A 21,020-nucleotide genomic window follows, 5' to 3' on the forward strand; every position below is an offset into this window, starting at 1 on the left:
TCTTAAAAACCGTATGATATCATAATTGGATGAAGATGAGAGGTAACCGATGATGTTTATTTGCGAAATCGTAAAATTTCCGAGTAGAGCCGAAAATTAATGAGATGGTCACATGATTATAGTTGGCTTTCAAAATGGCGGACCTGGGTCAGAAGCGTCGGATTTTAGGAGTATAGTTCCCTGTTTTCCCGGACAATTTTGCACGAATATTGCTTCCCATCCACATCGGCACATTCCTGAACACCCCAAGCAGCCATGAGGGAGAAATCGAGAAAGAAGAAAGGCCGGACTTGGGCAGAAGCGGCCAAAATGGTGGGTGAATTTGTGGTGACACTTCCTAAATAGAAGGGGTCACACAAAGCAAAGGCGGGCCCAAAAATCTTGGCGCGTGGTGCAATAATTACATTTTGCTGCAATTTTTTTTTACAGCATTGGCGAAAATACACATTGCACCTCTGTGTATTTTCATTACAAATCCCTTTTGATACAAGCATTGTACTTGGAGCTATAGTTTGGATTGTATATGAATTATTTCAGGAAAAGTTGCCGTTGAAAAATCTGTCTGTTCAAAACATGGTGGTGTGAAATATGTGTTGAGGTGTGGCAAACTGGGAGATTACACAGTTTCTTAAAGAAAAGATTACTGTACCTGCTTTCATCTATGCAAATATGAAAAGATACATGAAAAAGTATAGGAAGATATTAAAATGATTGGTAAGAAAATATGGTGCAAGGTCTAGAAAATATTTATGGGACAAGAATGTTTAGAGTCAAAAATTGCTTTGAGAATTAATATTTTGATTGATGGTGAGTTAGTGACCTAGTTCATCCGCTTTGTACTACACATTATGATCATGATGGAAATGGTCATTGCCTCCATAACTTCAAAGTGACAAATTCCAATATTGGAAATGCAAATCATTTCACAATGGCTGCTCTTTCTTGGAACCCATCAAGAAGCTGATTTGTTGTGTAGGGGTGGCACAATGGTAGGGTGTATAGCCCAGAACAAGGTCCTGGGTTCAAATCTACTACTTGCTCCATTGATTGACATTGTGTAGTCGGAAGAAGCACTTAACACTACTTTCCTCACTTCACTCGGGTAAAAAATGTTTAACTCAGCCGTGGTAGGGGCACAGATAGGACGTTAAGTGGAGGTCCCGTGTTTGAGAAGAGTCACACCTCGAGCACGGAAAAGAAGTCACCACACTTATTGAAAAGAGTAGAGATCTTTCCCAGTTTTAATGGATCAAATAATTATTCTGTCCAGATAATGTTTACTCTTCAGTACAAACCTGGTGTGTTGCGCCCTAGTCCATGAGGTGGTTTACCTCCAGGTATGCAATTACAAACAAACAAACAAACAAACAAAAGCCAGCAATAGTTCTGTTGAGGGATTCCATGATTGCAGTTGTAACCTCACCACTGACTTTCTTATACTATTATGCTATTTTTAGACTGAGAGTTAGAGGTACATAATGTTTATGTATGTCATTTTTTGGTTGATTTTGATGTACAGTATTCCCAGTTATCAATCCATAAATGTATGCAGTTCAAATAGATCTAGAAACTGTCATGTATCCATACACATACATGTACAGGCATTTATTACAAAAAATGTATTTCAAAATCATGAAAATAACAGTTGGTGTGTGGTGCATGTCCATTCATTTGGTTGGTAATGTCTAACTCTATCTTGAGTCATACTTACTAGATACATGTATCTGATTCTGATAATCTGAGTCATACTGCCGAATACTGTAAATTCATGTACTTTCTCTATCACAGCAGTTTATTTCCCATAAAGTTAGTAAGAGGAGCATGCTGACAAGGAATTTTTCCACAATGAATTAAACAATTTTGCAGTATACTATTACTAATACTAACAACATTGGTAGGGCATAATCAAAATCAAAGCAAATTTGCAGTTTAGAGATCAAGCTGTGGAAATAAATGGCATAAATTTAAAACCATAGTGATAGTCATGCTAGTGAACGTTTCAAGACCCACAGTGCTATATTTACCAGTCCTGCTTCCATATCACATACAATCAACAAGTCAGCATCAAGTATTCAAATGCAACTCAATCTCTACAACTGGATAAAAAACTGGAGAATTACTCACCAACATTTCAAGTGACATTCCTCATTATACATGATGTAGTGATAGTGATACTTACTGAACTGAAGAAAAGTAATTGTTTTTATCCAGTTGTAGAGATTGAAAAGTTGTATTTGAATATTGTTTACCTTGATGTTTAACATTATAAACACACAATGTCACACATACATTAAGGATACACACGTTTATTGGTCAATGGGTATGTAGGTTGGACAAGTGTGATTTTTACATAGGTGCAGTTTTCGTATATGTGAATATATCTACAATGTGGATACATTGTAGATATTGGTCGATATGTACATAGATTTAAAGTGCTTGTTTTTTTTTACAAATATTGAAAAGTATTTCCTTGTTCCAAGTAAAACTGCATAGAATTAGAAATAAGGAACTTGAATTTCGGGCCAGTGAAAAGTTGGTTTGGGCCAGTAGATTTTTATGTACATGATGTACTTGACCGGCAGGGCAAATGAATTTTTGTAAACTTGTCCAATCCTGTATACGTCACTGAGTGACGCATATTTAGATTTTTCTATTTCATTTTGAAGTATTGATTGGACATGTAGATCATAATGGTGTCTTGTAACCTAGTTAATGAGAAGTGGCATCAACTACTAGTATATGGATGAGGTTATGAATTTGATGTGATATTGTATGTATCAACTTGATCACATCTACATGTATGTCTGAGACGCTGTCTTTGTCTCACAGGCACTGGAGAAGTACCCCAAGACGCCCATGAGTCACAAGGAGATTCTCAGGATCATCCAGGAAGAAGGGCTGAAGGAAATCAAGTACGTGTTTCTTGGAATGCTAACACGATCTTGCATTAGAAACTTGCCTTGTCATGCTGCTTGCTGTATAGAGCATATTAAGCTTTTCCATAAAGTCTGCTGCTAGTTCTAACATAAACTACCAGCTTCTTCCTCTTGTAGATTGCACTCATCAGGGAGGCCATTTTGATCTGTAGTGGTATCTCTATTTTTGAATCCAAGGGTTTGAAATATACACATATTCCTCTAAAGTGAATGATAAACATTGGACATTTTTCTAAGCCAAAGCCTCTTTTGCTGACCTGTATTCTTTTGTTGTGAGCTTAGTTGGAGTAGCAAATTATACGTCCCTTATATTACTATTAGCATGAAAGCTCATCTGTATTGATATAATCCATATTGAAGTTTTTCTACTGTCATACAAGACAGGTGAGCAAATTTTGCGTTGTATGACAGTTGAAAAACTTCAATATACTTGTCCCTGTATGGCCTCATTTTATTGTGCGAAAATTGAAATATTCAACCCTTCGCCCATGGTTTTTGTGACTCATAAATGTAAAAACGTGTGCAGTCTACACGTTACTTAATCAATAGAATCCTTTGGCTCTGTCCGTAACGGTTACATCATGTATCACGTCAGTAACCTAAAAAATTTCACAGCCAATTTCTAGGTAGATGTCACAAGCCTTTCAAGAAAACACATTGAGGCATTTTTTTGACTAGCATCACTCATTTAAAAATCCTGTAGCTTCCACTCTACTGGTATACTACTTTTCTGTTTAGAATTATATGATCTGGCCAGTTTGCATTTTGCAAATGTACAATCGCAAATATTTTGCTTATTTGCTGAAATAAAGTCTTGACTGGTATTTTTCTTTGGGGGGGGGGGGGGATATACAAATTTGAAGGGATGGAATGAAAGTTAAGGGCCAGTAAAACTCTAATACAAATTCTTCCATCAGAAGATGTATATTTATATCAGTTACTGGTATGATAAAATTGTTCCTCATTCAAAATTATTATGTTAAAGATTTACAGTTGAAAAGTACAAGTTTCGAATTAATATTTTCACTCGAAGCAACTTTCCAACAAGTTTTCAAATTCCTGTAAGATGTCAACATTGAATTTCTGTTGAGATTTATCTCCCTTGTAAACAAAACATACACTTACCTGCATAACATCTCTGCTACTAGTGCTATGGTCTGTGCTTGACCAAAATATGCTATGGCTGAATCGTAGTTGGCATGACATACGCATGATCACTGCAAATTTGAGCTCTCTTTCTAGACCCTGTTCATACCTGGCTTTGCGAATTCGAATACTCAAGCACGGGATGGATCCTGATTCGATCTGCCACAATCCACCTCCTTAGCTCTCGGAGTCGGAGCTGGATTTAGACTGTTTATACGGGCTTTGCGAATCGGGATCCATATCGTGCCTGGGTAAATCTAGATTCGTGAATCACTTTATGAACGAGGTCCCACATCAGGCTTTTAGTCCCGCAGGCGTCCGGGCGTCTTTTGGACACCCTGTTCTAAAAATAATTGAAATTGGACGTCCTACTTTCAACTTTTAGCAAGATGAAGACACCCTTACACTGGGGAGCACATGCTCTTGCAAGCATGAAATTCTGATTGACTAGGGATGCTGCAGGTCACATGTGGCCTGTCTGACTGTAAATTTGCTTTAGTCCTCGAAATTTGCACCTCAAAATGCAGAAAATGGTGTTTCAGAGAGTTATGAATTTCAAACTTTTCCAAGTGAGGATGTCCCCAGACAAACTACAATACTCGCGCCTGCAGCAGTCGCCGAACAGCAAGAAATTTGGACACCCTCTGGTAAAATTCTAGCTAAAAGCCTGTCCCAGTCTCCCACATGTAGTCTCTACTGCTAATACTTGTCTCTGAACACTGCATCTCTTTCTGCAACTGTCTTACCCAGTCAAGCTGTCTGACTAAGTGTCATAATTATAATACACATACAATCAGCTGTTTATTTCCTACATGCTGTATTCATTTGATTTGATGTGTATTTTGTGGTGATTTTATGATTTGGTAGTCCCATTTGATTTTTCTGCCATTTTTTTGAGAATTTCCTGTGAAATTGTTGGTGTATTTCTTTACATGGTGCGTAATGTATGTAGTGATTTCTGTTTTTCTAACGGAACTGTGATTTTTGTCTGTTCAACACACACTGTGTCGTGCTTGTGGACATGTCTAGAAGGTAAGAAAAAGTGCACCAACAGGGTTAGACAGTAGTGTAGGGTAGTGCTGCATATTTCAACATAACATCAGGTACAGACACCAGTATACTGGTGCATAGGGGTGGGTACCGGTACAGAAAATTCAGGATTCTGGTATAGGTATGGTAAAGGTCCAGTGGATCAAGTCCAGGGGATCAAGTCCAGGTCCTGACCTGAACCGGACCTTATTATCTGTGAAAACTTGTGAATGGGCAATACTCAAAACAATGGTCCATTTTGCTACAAAGGATTCTGTTTGATGGAGTATCTGATGTCCTTTGGCGTTTTGAAATCCTATCTTCATGTTAACAACACTAACTGCCTCTGAGTTAGACCAAGTTTGACTACATAGAAACTCAGCAAAGATGACTATCAACTCTATTCTACTTCGCCCGTAATTTTCTTGGACCCAAAAGCCCCAAAACACATGAACGCCTGTCAGCATGATTTGTTAATTTTCTTATCAGTCCAACATCCGGCCTACTGATATTTTTCAGGTCCGTTTTTTCTGGACCAAGAAAAAATTTTTTTTGTCGGTACCCACCCCACCCCAAGGCATACATGTAGTGTACGCGTAGATAGAGGTCCAAACCTGTACCTGGACAATTTGACAAAGTTACCTGTGCCGTGTGGTCCTTATTATGATGACAGAAATATGAATAAAACATTATGTTTATGAAGAATTCAGGTATATAATACAAAGAAATGATGCTTTTAAATGATCTCAAGAGTCAACTTAAATCAAAGAATGGTGCTGATTTCAATGCTCATCTTTTCTGAGTGCAGAAATAAAAGAATAAGACATTGCAGGGCTCGAAATACACTTTTCAGTTAACTTGCACCAGTGCAAGTTGAGCAAAAGGTAACTTGCACCAAAAGAAACTTACTTGCACAACCCAAAATAGTGAACTGTTAACTCTTTATCTCCTATTCTGAAAATTTGCAAATGTATGTGAGTAAATGGGGATACATAAAGACCATTTGTTTTTCCATAGCATGTTTTTTTTTAGTTTTAAATTGTACAGTTTCAAAAAAGGTGAATTTAGGCTTAATTAAAGATCAATCCAATGTCTACAACTCGATAAGATCCATAGATTTCTTCTGCATGCCTCGCGATTGACATCCATCACTAATCGCTGGAATGAAGTGGTAGAACAACTCATTACAAGTATAACATGTACATATAACTGGAAAAACCAGTTGAACATTAAAGTCACTAACTTGTATGCAAATGTCACTTAAATGTAAATCAAGGTAAGACAACACCAAAGGGATCTTAAGCAATTTGTAGAGATGGAATTGTCTTGAAATATTGTTTACCTGGATGTCTAACCTCCATGGATGTCTAACCTCCATGGACAAACTTAGACTTTTTTATCAAGTGTTATTTTCTTTTACCTTTCAATGACAGATAATATTCTTGGTGTTTGTAAGCTTTTTCTAATGTCACAGTGTCAGGTATTAGAGGACAAAAGTAACTTGCACTGGTGCAAGTTTGGTCTAAACTTACTTGCACCACACTAATCTTACATGCACAAACTTGCATATGCATGTGGTATTTCGAGCCCTGCATTGAGTGCCCAATATTTTGGATCTGACGTTATTTGTTGACTACAACATTGTCTGCATTGAAATCAAATTTTATGGTATACTGGTATGCAGCACTAACCATTAGTGTGGGGCATTTTAGATGAATTTTTCATCAGGAGTCATCTTTGACTTTTTTGCAATATGACCTTCCCTATGAAAAACTAAAATGTTGCCTTTAATGATTTATTAAGTGCTACTGTGTTGGCATAACTATGTATAGTGCATCTTTGATTGTATTTTGTCAATGCATGTTGTAGTAATAGTAGTCCCATAGCTGCCAATGCATGTTGTAGTCAACAAATAGCAATAGTTTGGTAAGTACATTTTTACATAATAAGGGCCACTTTCTAAAATGGGCTCCTTCATGAAATCATAATTGATTTATTATATCATTGTGTTTCTTGTCTAGACTTAAGTTAAGAGCAATATGAATTTGGTGTGGGCAAAAGTCATGACCAGCTTTGAATTTTTTCTGTCAAACTCGTTTTTAAGGCCATGTTGTTAATTTCCTTCCGTCGTTGAAGCTTACGAAACAATATTCTTCATCAGTCACATGTCATGGAGTTCAGATTGTTGGCTCTACGGGGTTACATTTTTTCACCACAACAGCAAGTCATGGAGGTAGACATTTGTTTGCCACGACCTTAAGCTTGGGTAGTGACTAGTGGCTTGTTTTCTCAGAAAAATGCCATGTGTATCTGAATTGCAATTATATCTCTGTGAATGCTAGCTTGGTTGCCATCATATTTAGCTTACGGGACTCCCATACTTGCTCTCTTAAGATAGATTGGCAGTTAAATGCGTTCAGCACATTCTGGACACATAAAAATGTTTCATGACAAGTGCACATGTAATTTGTTTGAATCTGAAGATGGTCAAGTATTACAGTAACATCATGATGATCATGGTAAATTTTTACCAACACTTCTAAAGATTTGTGTCAGATATGTTGATATTTAGTTAGACAACCAGGTAATAAGTTATGCCAAAAAGCAGTTACTCAAGCAACTGGATATGATTTTGGAAACGGTCAGACGTTTCAAATAGTTCTGTTGATTTTCCATTGATTTGTAACATCCAAAATCTTTCAAAAGCTGCTAGCGTGTGAACTCTGAAGTTACGCACTGATCGCACAGTTGAAGTACCTTTTACACAGCAAAGATCAAAGAAAACATCTCTCCTGCTGAAAGTATACGATAGTAAGAATTCTAGTGTAAATTATGTGGAATCAACATTCAAATGCTACTTTTCGACTGAAAGGACCACCCTATAAGATCAATCAATAAATAAATAAATTTCTATTTTTGGGTCAGTATGGTAGAATAGAAACATGTCTGTTGCTATGGAGACTAAATGATTGATTGACAATGTCACACCTTCCCCACAGTGGAACCACACCTCTGGCCTGTCTAAACGCCATGCTACACTCCAACTCCCGAGGGGAGGAGAGCCTGTTCTACAAGGTGGCAGGCAAGATGGGGGTGTATGGACTCAAGGTAAGATTTCAATCATTGTACGAAAAGGGATGACTTGGACAGGGGGTGACATGACAGGGCTCGAAATACTTTTTTTTGCATACAGCAGGTAGCATTGTAAATTACTGGAAAATGCAGAAATGTTCGTGGTGGATTAATATTCGGTGGATTAATGTTAGCGGTTTTTGCGGCGGCCGCTTCACCGCGAATCTAAAACCACTGCGAACATTTTTCCATAACGGGAAGAGACTACTGTAACAGTGCATGGTGCTACCGCGAAATAAAAACCACCGCGAACAGTCCATTTTCCCGCTACCGCGAAATTAAATCCCTGCGAACTTAAATGCGTTTACACTACCTGCACCAGACAACTTTTAGTTTTACCTTCACTCAAAATTTTGTATTGATCGTACTCAGATCTGTTCAGAAACCATTGCCATTATTTCTTTGTACTTCATAGTTGGTAACAGTCAATGCAGCTGGTAAAAGTTTACATCATGAAACAAACATAAACCTAGCACATGGACCACTTAGTGCAGGTTAGGTGCAGGTAGACATCAGTAATACCTGCACAGCTTTGATTTAACCTGCACCAACCTGCATAAGCATGTGGTATTTCGAGCCCTGTATGAGGAAAATTTCAATCTGCAAGCAGATCTTTAATGGCAAATTTGCAACTACCAGCCAAGACTTTTCCTGGTCACAGAAGTTTTGACCTGCAGTTACGATTTTGCCGCCAAATTTTTTGGAACGAAAGATTGAAAAATGTAGGAAATTTTGTAGCATGATGCAACTTGTCTTTGAAGTGAGCGAATGTTTTGTCTTGTTTGTCGCAGAGCGACCTTCCCGAGGGGGTGGAACGGTTTTACCAAGACGACTCGGAACCAGAGTCCAGCCAAACAGACACCAGTGTCAGCGATGGCCAGTCCGCACCCGTTAGAGGAAAGGAGAAAAGAAAAGGTGAGAGCCAAGTGTTAGTAACACACTATAGAACAATGAGAGAAATATCTTCTTCAAATGTATGCAAGATAAGTTTCCATGCTTTCTGCATTTAAATAACACTGAAAAATGTACATTTCTAATGCAATTAGAAAAACCACGTATTCTAAACTCCACCTGCAACTACATTTACAACTGTATTAAGAAGGGAGAAGAAGTTGAACCTGTACATACTAGTACTACTACTATACTTAAGACTTTGTAGTCTCAGTCATATATCACACCCTACACAGAATGTACTTAGAATCACTAGAAGATGTATCCTATCCACCCTGACCTGTACTTAGCTTGTTAGAAAGCAAAACGTACAATAAAGGTCTTCATTCATTCATTCATTAATCTCCAAGAAGATGTGGAAATGGAAAATGGTAACATTTGACAAACTCCCGATGCTACATAGCAGCAGGTAGAAAGTAAAACAGCAAACATCTGGTCGGAGAAAACATTGTTTTTATTTCTAAAATAGTTTACTTTGATATCAACAGAAACAATTCTTGTGTCAAATTATGTTAATGCAGATTCTATGTATACTTTTACAGAAGAAATATAAAAATATATTTGTCAATACGGAGACTACATCTAAGTCCAGGTTCCCGCAATGCTCTATGATATTGGGATATTGAGAAACGTTATGATTTTGCCCTTTCTGCTTGGAGATCAGTATCACAATGTTCATGCATGTGGATATACATGTGTACTCTCCAAGCACACAAGCTCTGACAGTTTTTTAAATGTCTTTGAGGCAATTTTATCAGACTTTCTATTTTGCACCATTTTCTTTATGTCTCGCAGCCAAGCATGAAGACTGTGAGACAAAAAGGAAAGGAAAGGAAAGGAAAGTGATCTCGATCCAGTTTTAGCTCACTGAAGAGCTAGTCTTCCACTGGTCGTGACAGAGAGGACAGGCGCTATGTACAGTATTTACAGGTTCATTGTACCGGGGAAATTTCCCTAGCTCTTTTCAACGAGCACAATGAACAGTGGACCATGGCTTAACGTCCTGTCCTAAGGACTGCGACCCTTTCCGGTAGCGTGCATGTCGGGTGAGCGACACAGCAGGAATCGAACTTATGGCTTCTAGTTCCAGAGGCAGGGCCGCTAACCACTGGACTACATGCGCTACCCTCAAAAGAAAACGTTGCAAAATGGAAAGCCCCATAAAAACGCCTAGTAACGTTTTTAAAAAACCCAGCCAGAGCCTAACCTCTGCTTGGAGAGTAACACATGCATGTGGTCTGCCCTGTGGGAAAGTCCCTCGGGTCACTAGACTTGGAATGTCAGTTCCATTGTTCATATGTGTTGGTGGGATCATAATGTGACATACACCCACTAACAGTAGGGTCGCAAGTAAAAGCTTTGGCCAGGATCAAAATATTTTGCTACGACAATCTTTATCTTGAGACTTGAGATAAGGGGGCTTACGGTGTTAAATACACCTCTAGAGGTGGATTAGGTGGATGGAATTCTGTGCATAGATTAGTCCAAATTTGCTAATCCTCGTATAAACTGGGACTAAACAGACTTACAGTGTTAAATACACCTCAAGAAGTGGAGATACAATCTGGATCAATTCTGTGCGTAGTGCAAGTTTGCTAATCCTCGTATAAACCGGGGGTCTAAACGGGCGACTAACCCTCTCTTGACAGTGTTGTGTGTGAAACTCCCTGAAGATGAGCTAGCCGCGGCCACCGCCATCCTCCACACGCCAGCAGCGGCGGCCGCCATGAGACAGCACCACGAGCACTCGTACACCGCCGTCCCGGGGACGTCATCGTACCAGCCGGGCGCCAGCAGTCTCAGTCCCAGCAAAGTAGGATCTTCACATAGCAAGGTGGGTAATGTGTACTGGGTCTGGGACAAAGTTACGGTAATACCCTTGGTTTGCTGTTGTTGTTGTTCACCTTGTAATGCCTAGTGGGCATAGGGTGGTAGCAAAGCCATGCGGTAAGCAATGCAGGCTCGAACAATATAAGGGGTCTGGGGGAATCCTCCTGAAATTTTTTTAAAATTTACAAAACTCTGAAACATTATTTCCTGCATTTTGAAGGCCAAATTTAGTGAAATAAAGCCAACATTTTTTTTCCTTTGTACCTGACAACAGAAAAGTCCCCTCTGCTTATTGAAACACAGCGTAAGGGCTGAAATCACAATGTAGGGGCCCAAATCACAGCATAGGAGATCCAAATCACAGCGTAGGGGCCCCATATGCTGAAAAGGCCTGGCAAGAATGCTGTTGCTATTTCTAAAGCAGGGCATATTTCTACAGGGAGGGGTTGTAAACTTGTAAGCCCATCCCTTCCATTCTGCTTGAGGCACCTCATTGAACATGAACTCCCTTCCTAAAGATGGGTACAACCCCTACAAAAAATGCCCTTCCCATGATTTGAACCAGGGTCTCCCACTTACCAACCAATTGGAACCAGGAACTCAACTGTGAGGCTGCTACCAGTTGAGCTATTGGGACATCTGTCAGATCTCCTCCATTGATACAATATTTTCTATTCTTTTTGGAGTCCAGAAATAAAGTATACTAAAAATTTAGGAACTAAAAATATATACCAACAAAACATATCTGATTTTGATAAGATGAACACAAACTCAACGTTCAGGTAGGGAGGAGGTCAGAGGTCAAGGTAAAAATCATATAAATGAAAATATAATTTGTACTGGAGGGAAGGAAACAAGCATAACAAAAATAGTGAATAAAACAGCTTGTCCTGAAGCGTTACAATTTTGGGCTTATATTATACAATTGATTTATAGTAGTAATGTTCCATAGACAAGATTTTGACAATAGAATTGCTGTCTATGTTACAATTTGCTTGTCAACGTAACTTGATATACATAAATGAAGGTTAGACATCAAAGTAATATTAAGATATGTCAAATAGCAGTTACACGTCAAGCAACTGGATATGATTTTGGCCTGGAAACATGTAACTTAATATAGCAGTTAGTGCACGTTACTGCCCAAGGACTTTTGCAGACTTGGGAGGCAGCCAATGGAATTGACGTCAATGCTTGGTGAACTCTGAACATAACAGACGACATCTGACTTTACTTTGGCAGCGGAGTATAGCCGTAGTCGATTCAGGTCGACATTGATGGGTAGCAACACACAAGTCTGACAGGACAATACGATCAGAAGACAATCCAACCGACAGTTAATATCACCAGTGAACTCATGATTCTTTTACATAACTGAAGTGTTTGACGTAGACGGCTTCAGGCAAAATGGGCTGGCTTTCTGAGATTACAAAACGGTCTCTGAGTCTAAGTCGCTTTTCAACTGTGCTAATTGCACTTCTAATTGAACCTCACAAGCCAGGTGCTGTGTAGGATTTGACATACCCTGAATTCTCGACATCTCCCAATATATATCTATTACATGTATGGATGGTATAGATTTGTTTCAAGAATAACTGGAACATGTTTCATAGTTGATTTGTATCCTAGCGAGATGAATAGTCCAGTGGTTAGGGACTAGAGGCCTTGTATTCGGTTTTGTCACACGTCACATGACATGCATACATGTGGAAAGATGTGCAGTGCTGAGGATGGGATGTTAAGCTGTGGTCCATTGTGCTTGTCGAAAACAGCTAGGGCTTAGGGCTAGGGAATTTCTTGGTACTGTGAACTTGCAAATACAGGGTTCTCCCCAGAATTTTTTAGTCTAGTGGAGGGACTATAAAAAAATTGCCTGACGGTAAGATGATTATTTTTCGGAAGACCTAATCTTATTTTCTGACAAGTTGATTGTTATTTATGAGGTAAACAGGGACAGTTAGTAATGTTTTCATGAAAATGGGCTCCTTTTACAATGACAGAGGGTGTCAAATACTCCAATAATCGATAGTGATTCCTTTTGTTGTGTAGTAGTGAAACGACTATTGTTTTGATCATCGCCCATTCACAAGTTTTTGCAGACAATGCTGACTGGAAAAGTGACGCCGCTTGGCACAAATCTTTGAGTTTTCATGAATTTTAGCAAACCTAACCAGGAAATTAGGAAGAAACACACTAAATTTTAAAAGTTGTATATATCGTGGTGCCGGGCGAGGAGTACTGTAAATTCAGAAATGTTTGCGGTGGATTAATGTTTGCGGTTTTCGCGGTGACCACTTTACGGCGAACTTAAAACCACCGCAAAATTAAATGCATTTACAGTATAGTGGAGGGCCGTCGTTGTTCCATCCTCTGGGGAAGACCCTGAAATGCATGATTGTACAATAAATGTCTGTCTCCTCTGTCACAACCAGTGGAAGAACAGCTCTCCAGTGAGTTTAAATGGATTGATATTGCTTTTCCTTTTTTTTACAAAAGAATCTTTTTTTCTCTTCATTAGCATCACCATCACCATAGCAAGCGCTCCCTGAAGCATGGCATGAAGCACTCCCACAAGAGAAGGAAGAAGGGGTCCAAGGACATCCCCAGACTCATCCTCAAACCTGTCACCCCACCTGGGGAAACTGCAGGTGAGTTCTGTTCACTCTGATTACGGTGTAATGAGAAGCGGAAAGTGGTGCCTTCAGTTTTTGAAGGATTATCGGCTTTTTTGTGGGACATACAAGAATAAGCAATACATCTACCAGTCAGTGTTCTCACCACAATTTTCGCAGCGCAGGGGTAATTTTTCTTAGTGTAACAAAGCCATGTGGTAAGCAATGCCCCTTTTTTTTATGTATAACCCTCAGAAACACTATTTTCTGCATTTTCACGGTTATACTTAATGGATTAAATGTAACATTTTACCTTTGTACAAAATAACAGAAAAAAACTCCTACAGTGGTTTAAGCATAGTATAGTGTTTCTGTACAGTACAGTACAGTGCATGTACATGCTAATCATTTTGTTTCATTCCGACCCTATTGGCACATTGAGCAGCAAGTTTCCTTACTGTTTCAGTTGCAGGGATCGTTAGCCCTTCCCCTTTAACATCCTTGAGGCACTTCATCAAAGTCAATACCCCCATTTTACGTCCTTTCTGAAGATAGGTGCAGCCTCAAAGGAGATGCCCTACCTTGGATTCTCCAGCTACCACTTAATTTGAACCAGGACCTCAACTGTGAGGTTACTACAAGTTCAGCAACAGGGTAGTATACACTGAAGTGGAACTTATTCTCAGTGGTTGTGTTCTTCTTTCTTGTAGGTTCATCCGGTCAGTTTCAATCCTTCAAGGAGTACACGTCAGCCAGCTCCACACTGTCCAGCCTCACTGCCAGCACCCAGTCTCAGACATCCCAGGCACCCACCCTCACCTCTCTCCTGTCTTCCCTGCCTGGGCTCAGCAGAAAGGTACAAGCTTCTATTGTATAAATATAGAATACAACACGGTGTATTCCGTATCGCCCAAGGTATCAGCCCTCCCGCGGGTCGGATCGCCCAAAGGCCGGAGGGTGATCCAACCCGCGGGAGGGCTGGGACCGAGGATGATGCGGAATACACCGTGTTGTGTTTTATTCATGTCATACCCACCTGAGAAAACCCATATTTTGATGCGAAATGCGCCAGAAGTTGAACAAATTTGGTGCCCTCGAACAATAAGTGTTGCAACAGCAATGTTCCAACGTCCGAATCAGGTATTCGAATTGCCAATTCGGCCCGCTCGAAACAGGTCGATTTATTCGAATAGAGCCTGTGTGATACGCCTTTCGAACCTGTGCGATACGGATACGTACGGCCCGGTCTGGAACACCCGTATCGAACGTTTTCGCGTCACAGGTATGACATAATTTTGCTTATATCTTACCCAGGCCATATTTACATTTGATATCGGTGTTCCAACCGGTCCTAATTCTACGATTGGAACTTGGTTGCGTATGCTGCTGTTGAAGATTCAAACTGTTTGCCCGGGTCTTTTGTTCGAATTGACGAACAAAGTTCTTGACGCGATGTGCATTGAGAACACTACTTTGAGTACACTCCTTTTTGTCTTTTTTTTGCCTTAAACTTAAGTTTGCTTGGGTTGCCATGATATTAATACATTATAACACGGGGTATTCCGTATCGCCTTCAGTCACGGCCCTCCCACGGTCAGGCTGTACCTTGGAGGATACAGAATATATTGTATTGTATTTTTTTGTAGCCTTTTTTTATTAGGCAGTTATTAAGCAATTCCTCTGTTTCTAACACAGGCAAATTCACTGTCAAAAATTAGGTGCACAGCTCCAAGTATATGTCAAAAAAGTGCCTTATGCATTCAGTATTTCGAGATCGTTTACATGGGTGGGTAGTGTGACAATAGTGTGAACCCTTCAGTTCCAATACAAGCAATACTTACTCATCCAATTCTCAGATGTACTACATGTATAATTTTTTTCCGGCCATGCCATACACGATCAAGATCATTACACTAGGTCAACTTCTTTTGCTGTAATTATCAGATGGTACCAATGTTTGTGCCTTGTTATTGATAGAAAAATGAACAGTGTTGTACAATCTGTTTCCACAGCCAAGAAGAAGATCTCAGAAGAAACTCCCTCCTGGTAAGTATGATTAGACCAATTTTTGCCTTGTCCAGGAAAGGTCACTTTAGAAGAATTAATGGTCCCCCAATGTTGAAGCATTCATTCTAGTCACTTTAAATATGGCTGTTATTTTGCTATTTGAATCTGCTACTTTGAAAGATGTTTGTAAAGACTAGTGAAAAATTCCTAGTTTTGTATCTGGAAATGTGAACCCCCAAAGTGTTTAATATGTATAAGACAATTAATGTTACCCAACAGCAGAAGCGTTTAGCTTGAATGGAAAGTACCAGTATTTATTATGCTCTGCGTCAAGGACCCACACAGCAGATCAGTCAAATACTTTTAGGACTGTTTTTGCTGCTGCTACTACGACACTACTACTCTACTAATATCACTACAGTTGTAACTGCTATTGAATATTGTTTTCTGTTCCAGCTGCTCCTATAGACTTGACCAAGTCTGGAAATATTGATGTGGAAACCCCTGACTCCATCTTTGTCAACACCAACCTAAGAGTAAGTCACTATTCACATTTTATATATATTAGGTGACATGTTAGCAGATGACATTTAGATTTTTAGATTTAGATTTTTGTATTCAGGAACTGTCCTTGTACCACTATTGGCAAAGAAAACGCTACATGAACAGGACATGATCATCAATTCCTGGGATGGAAGTTTGACATGATTAGTTGTAACAAGGTTTTTTGGTTAGTGATCATTGCACCAAACTAACATCAGTGACAGTAATATTTTAGATAAAAACACCAGCAGGCAGAGTTGAGCTATCGATGTGCAGTAGAAAAAAGCTTTGATCTGACTTGTTACAAACAAGCTCAGGGCTCTAGCCAGCTTGAATTGTTATGCCTTAATTACATTGACGAAAAAAATCTAGAAAAATTCCTTTTTTTTCTGTCACTGTGTACAAATTTCCGTCTTTGTTCAATTTCCAGGAATTTCCATGTCTATATATGTTTACCTGCTGTATTTTTTGTCTGTCAAGGTTAACAGAATGTAGCCTGATTAAATCTCGCTTATAGCAGACTGCCCAACATCTGGCCAGCCTCCTAGAGCATAGTTTGTGTACTAGATGGAATGGTATTAACATTCTTCTGTCATGTGCTAACAATTCTGTCAAATAACGGAACGACAGATGCTTACCGAAGCGCTGAGTGAGCTTGAAGGAGAAAGTTTTGAATGTTTTGATTTCCGTCGCTCCCCAGGCATTGGTCAACAAGCACACGTTTGCGAGCCTGCCGCCCTCCTACCAGTACCAGCTTCTCCTGCAGCTACCCGAGTGCGACCGCCAGATCGGACTGGACGGGAGCGTCAAACTCAGCAGCACCGCGCTCAGCAACGAGTTCTTCACGCGGGCATGTCTGGACTGGAAGGAACGACTCGCGGATGGTAAGATGTGATGGGAGGGGATCATGGGAGCTTTTAGAACAGTGCTGTCTCCATCTTTAAATTTTTTTTGTGTCCCGAGCTTTAAATTTTTTTTCTGTCCCATTCACTGTTTGGAAGCTCATGATGTTCATTTTAGTAGTTAAATCTGTCATTTTAAGCTTATGATAACACATTTTCAGTAAGTTCATTTAATGAAGTTAAGATTTTTGGGTCGGAAGTGGCAAAATTTTTGTCCATCCCAACAAGCAAATTTCCATCCCAAGACAGAGGGACGGTCTTACACTGTGGAGATAGCCCTGTTTTAGAATTTGTTTTATACACTTTGGTTTTCTGTTTTATTTATTCATAACATGATATTCTCTCCCTGTCTGTCTCTTATTGCTGTGTTCCCTTGACTCCCCTTAATGATGTGGTCCCTTAACCTTAAGTAAAAGGTAATCTGGCCCTACTGTCTGCTTCTATATACCTATTTGATAGTATTTCTGTTAGAAAAGTCTCAATACTGTACTTTCTTACAAGTCCCCGTTGTTTTAAGTGCATTGTTGAAGAGACAGCTCTCCCTGCCTGTCTCTTAATGGTGTGGTCCCTTGCCCTTAAGTAGATCTGTCCCTACTGTCTGTTTCTACATAGTTCTGTGGGAAAAGCCCTATTGTTTTAGGTCCATGGTTGAAGAGACAGCTCTCCTTGTCTCTTAATGGTGTGGTCCCTTCACCCCCCTTAAAAGTATGGTCTCTTGAGTTAAGTAGATTGTAATACGGCCCCCCCCCCCTGTTTCTGCATATTTCTGTGGGAAAAGCCCTATTGTTTTAGGTCCATTGTTGAAGAGACAGCTCTCCCTGTCTGTCTCTTAATGGTGTGGTCCCTTGCCCTTAAGTAGATCTGTCCCTACTGTCTGTTTCTACATAGTTCTGTGGGAAAAGCCCTATTGTTTTAGGTCCATTGTTGAAGAGACAGCCCTCCCTGTCTGTCTCTTAATGGTGTGGTCCCTTGCCCTTACGTAGATGGTAATCTGTCCCTACTGTCTGTTTCTGCATATTTCTGTGGGAAAAGCCCTATTGTTTTAGGTCCATTGTTGAAGAGACAGCTCTCCCTCTCTGTCTCTTAATGGTGTGGTCCCTTGACCCCCCTTAATAGTATGATCTCTTGAGTTAAGCAGATTGTAATACGCCCCTACTGTCTGTTTTTGCATATTTCTGTCAGTCTCCATTGTTTTAGGTCCATTGTTGAAGAGACAGCTCTCCCTGTCTGTCTCTTAATGGTGTGGTCCCTTGACCCCCAGGTGTTTCCTTTCTGTCCAGGTGAGTTCACTCCTGAGATGCAGCTGAGGCTGAAACAGGAGGAGGAGAAGGAGAAGACTAAGCTGGACCCCTGGAAGGAGAAGCACTATGAAGCCTTCTGGGGACAGAACAGGTCAGTACCTAGCAGAAAAGGGTTTACAAAAAAGGCTAGGCTGTGCACCAGGCCTGGCTACCTGGGCTGGCTATCACGCCAGGCTACTCAGATACCTCCATTCATAGCCCCAATTCAATTCTCAATTTTTTTTTCACTGGCACACACTACTTTGGTATATTACTGGAGGGAGAAGCACTATGAAGCCTTCTGGGGACAGAACAGGTCAGGATCAAGCTCTTTTTATGTTGTCCTGAAAGAGAAAACATATTGTTTTTACTTGTGTATTCTTTTTCTTTCTTCTATCTAGCAGAAAAGGGTTTTTTGGAAAAAGCTGGGCTATGCACCAGGCCTGGCTACATGGGCTGGCTATCACGCCAGGCTACTCAGATACCAACCCATTCATAGCCCCAATTTTTTTTCACTCGCACACACTACTTTGGGGCGCGCCTAATGGTATAGTATTGTATACAGGGGTCTAGTCAGCGTCCGTTTTTCCGTCAATTGACGGAAATTTGCTGCATCTGACGGAAAAATTTTAAAACCAATCCGTCAACCTTGACGGACAAAAATCCTTGGTGGAAGCTACAGGCGGCTTGGGGACGCCGTCCACGGCCGTAAAAGCCACACACTGTTTGTTTTGCTATTGTTATGATTGTTGACAATGTGTGTCGGCGCCCTTTCGCATACGATAATCTCATTAAAACCCGTTTTTCAAGGTCTCAGTTCAGTCCTTCTAATTAATTTTCGCGGTTTTCGTGACGATTGTAATTGGCTGACGGAAAAAAATTTTGAGCTGGCTAAAGCCCTGATTGTATACGAGTAGCTTGACACAAGGCTTTCACCTTTATTTCAACATTTCAACCTGGAGACCAGACTGTAAGGTTTGATTTGGCAAGGACCTATTTTCAATAAGTGTGGTGGGTTCTTAAACTTGCTTGAAGTGTGAATCTCCCAAACACGGGACCTCCCTTAAGCATCCTATCCGAGGGATAGCCCTAGCCGAAGCTATGTACTCATTTTCGCCTGAGTGAAGTGAGGAAAGTCGTGTAAAGTGCCTTTCCCAACAGCACAACATTGGGGCGCATTAGCAGTTTTGAACCTGGGACCTCTGGGGTTTGGGCCTTACACCTTCCTGATTGCGCCACACAATGCCACAGTGTGGAAATTTCTAGTTTGATAACATCTGGTCTCAGAAGAGTCTTCAAGGAGAGTTATATGTCTGCCAAGCCTATGTCATCTTGCAGATGAAATCCGTTTCAGCAATGCTTATCACATGTCTTTTGTATTCATAGATATTGAATCTAAGACAAGTACCAAGTTATGGAAAGCCGACTTAAGCAAATGTAGCTATCACCTGCATGATTCCCAGCATGTAATTAACTAATTTCTTCTGTCATGGTGCCAATTTTCAAGTAGGAACCAAGACGGCATTTGCTGCTGAACAAACTCAATCTAAACTTTGAACTGAAATGTAAAGCTGTGTTCTGAAACTCTATACTCAGTACCAGTATTTTTAATAAGCTACATTTGATTGACAGCTAACCATCTGGAGTGTCAAATTTTGTGTCTTTACTTTTCTTTGTGTTTGAAAGTTTCCTCTACTTTGATTATCAAGCTAAAGCAGATTCTTTTCCATGTTGAAAATGTTACATACAGTATTTTTTTTACATATTCATTTTGTTTGTATTTCAGCCCACAGTCTTCTCCTTCCAAGAAACAGACGCCTGTCCCAAGCACAGCCTCCTTGCTACAAGACCTATCTATACCTACCGCAGGCTTGCTTAACACTGCGCTGTCCAGCACATCGTACAGTGGTCTCCGCTCTCTGACTGTAGCCCAGTCCCTAATGCTGGCTGCTGCTCAGAAACCACCTGTCAGTCATGCAACTGACAATACGTCGGGAGCCAATCAGATGGCTGCAACTGGATCTGCAAGTGCCAGCCTCGCTGCTATTGGTCAAAAAGCGTTGTCATCTCACAAGAAGCCAAGTCATCATAGACAGCATCACCAATCTAGTCATTCCTCTGGACATGATAATAAGAGCTCTACGCATCAGAAAATAGCATCATCATCCTCATCATCATCATCACAAAAAGCTGCTTTATCAAGCCAATCACAGACTCTGTGCTCGTCAGAGACTTTTTCTAGGACATCTATGCCTGGCTTTTCACCAGGCCTCGAAACGACAGTTCTCCAGTCCGGAGCCCTGGGTCAGGGTATGTCACCACAACTTTACGGGGAGCCACAGACGAAACGAAAAGTAGAAATGGTTAAACAAATCGTGCCGGAGAAGAGGCCAAAGCTGACACAACCGTCGATAGGGGCAGCACAAAAGCCAGTCTCACAGCCGAGAACACTGGCACAAATCAAGGCACAAACTCAGGTAATAGGTCTATGGTCTAGTTGGTACGTATGGCTGTCACAATGTGTTTTTAGAATTTTGCTTTGTGGCAATGCCTTTTTGGAAAGCATCCGTTGTGAGGTAACCATTTGGCACCAAATTTGTAAATTTGTAAAATAAGTCAGTAAGGAAAAGACCAAGTATGGTTTCAATGTGT

At 40.3% G+C, this 21,020-nt stretch overlaps 1 protein-coding gene across 4 annotated transcripts; it reads left to right on the top strand.

Annotated features, from left to right (window-relative positions):
* The first annotated feature begins 88 nt into the window (after window positions 1–88).
* Window positions 89–20,992, top strand: LOC118410194 (putative Polycomb group protein ASXL2). 4 transcript variants are annotated; one of them, XM_035811737.1, is made up of 13 exons: window positions 89–312; window positions 2,830–2,912; window positions 5,112–5,114; window positions 8,111–8,219; window positions 9,035–9,158; window positions 10,844–11,028; window positions 13,543–13,672; window positions 14,347–14,492; window positions 15,649–15,682; window positions 16,100–16,179; window positions 16,887–17,070; window positions 18,369–18,480; window positions 20,155–20,992. In XM_035811737.1, exons 1-13 carry the CDS (start codon window positions 256–258, stop codon window positions 20,981–20,983), a joined length of 2,076 nt encoding a protein of 691 aa, XP_035667630.1. In that variant the 5' UTR covers window positions 89–255; the 3' UTR covers window positions 20,984–20,992. The 4 variants fall into 4 exon arrangements, with proteins under 4 accessions (XP_035667630.1, XP_035667632.1, XP_035667631.1 ...); XM_035811739.1 differs by having other exon boundaries at window positions 10,868–11,028; XM_035811738.1 differs by lacking the exon at window positions 5,112–5,114.
* The last annotated feature ends 28 nt before the right edge of the window (window positions 20,993–21,020 follow it).

Source organism: Branchiostoma floridae, chromosome 2 (genome assembly GCF_000003815.2).
Source record: "Branchiostoma floridae strain S238N-H82 chromosome 2, Bfl_VNyyK, whole genome shotgun sequence".
Classification (NCBI taxonomy): Eukaryota; Metazoa; Chordata; class Leptocardii; order Amphioxiformes; family Branchiostomatidae; genus Branchiostoma; species Branchiostoma floridae.

What these genes read in the sequence shown, in the direction of transcription:
- LOC118410194 (XM_035811737.1), top strand. Translation starts at nt 256, where the DNA reads ATGAGGGAGAAATCGAGAAAGAAGAAAGGCCGGACTTGGGCAGAAGCG. An exon ending in TGCCTGGGCTCAGCAGAAAG is followed by an intron (nt 14,493 to 15,648) that starts GTACAAGCTTCT and finishes CTGTTTCCACAG; the next exon opens with CCAAGAAGAAGATCTCAGAA. An exon ending in GCCTTCTGGGGACAGAACAG is followed by an intron (nt 18,481 to 20,154) that starts GTCAGTACCTAG and finishes TTTGTATTTCAG; the next exon opens with CCCACAGTCTTCTCCTTCCA.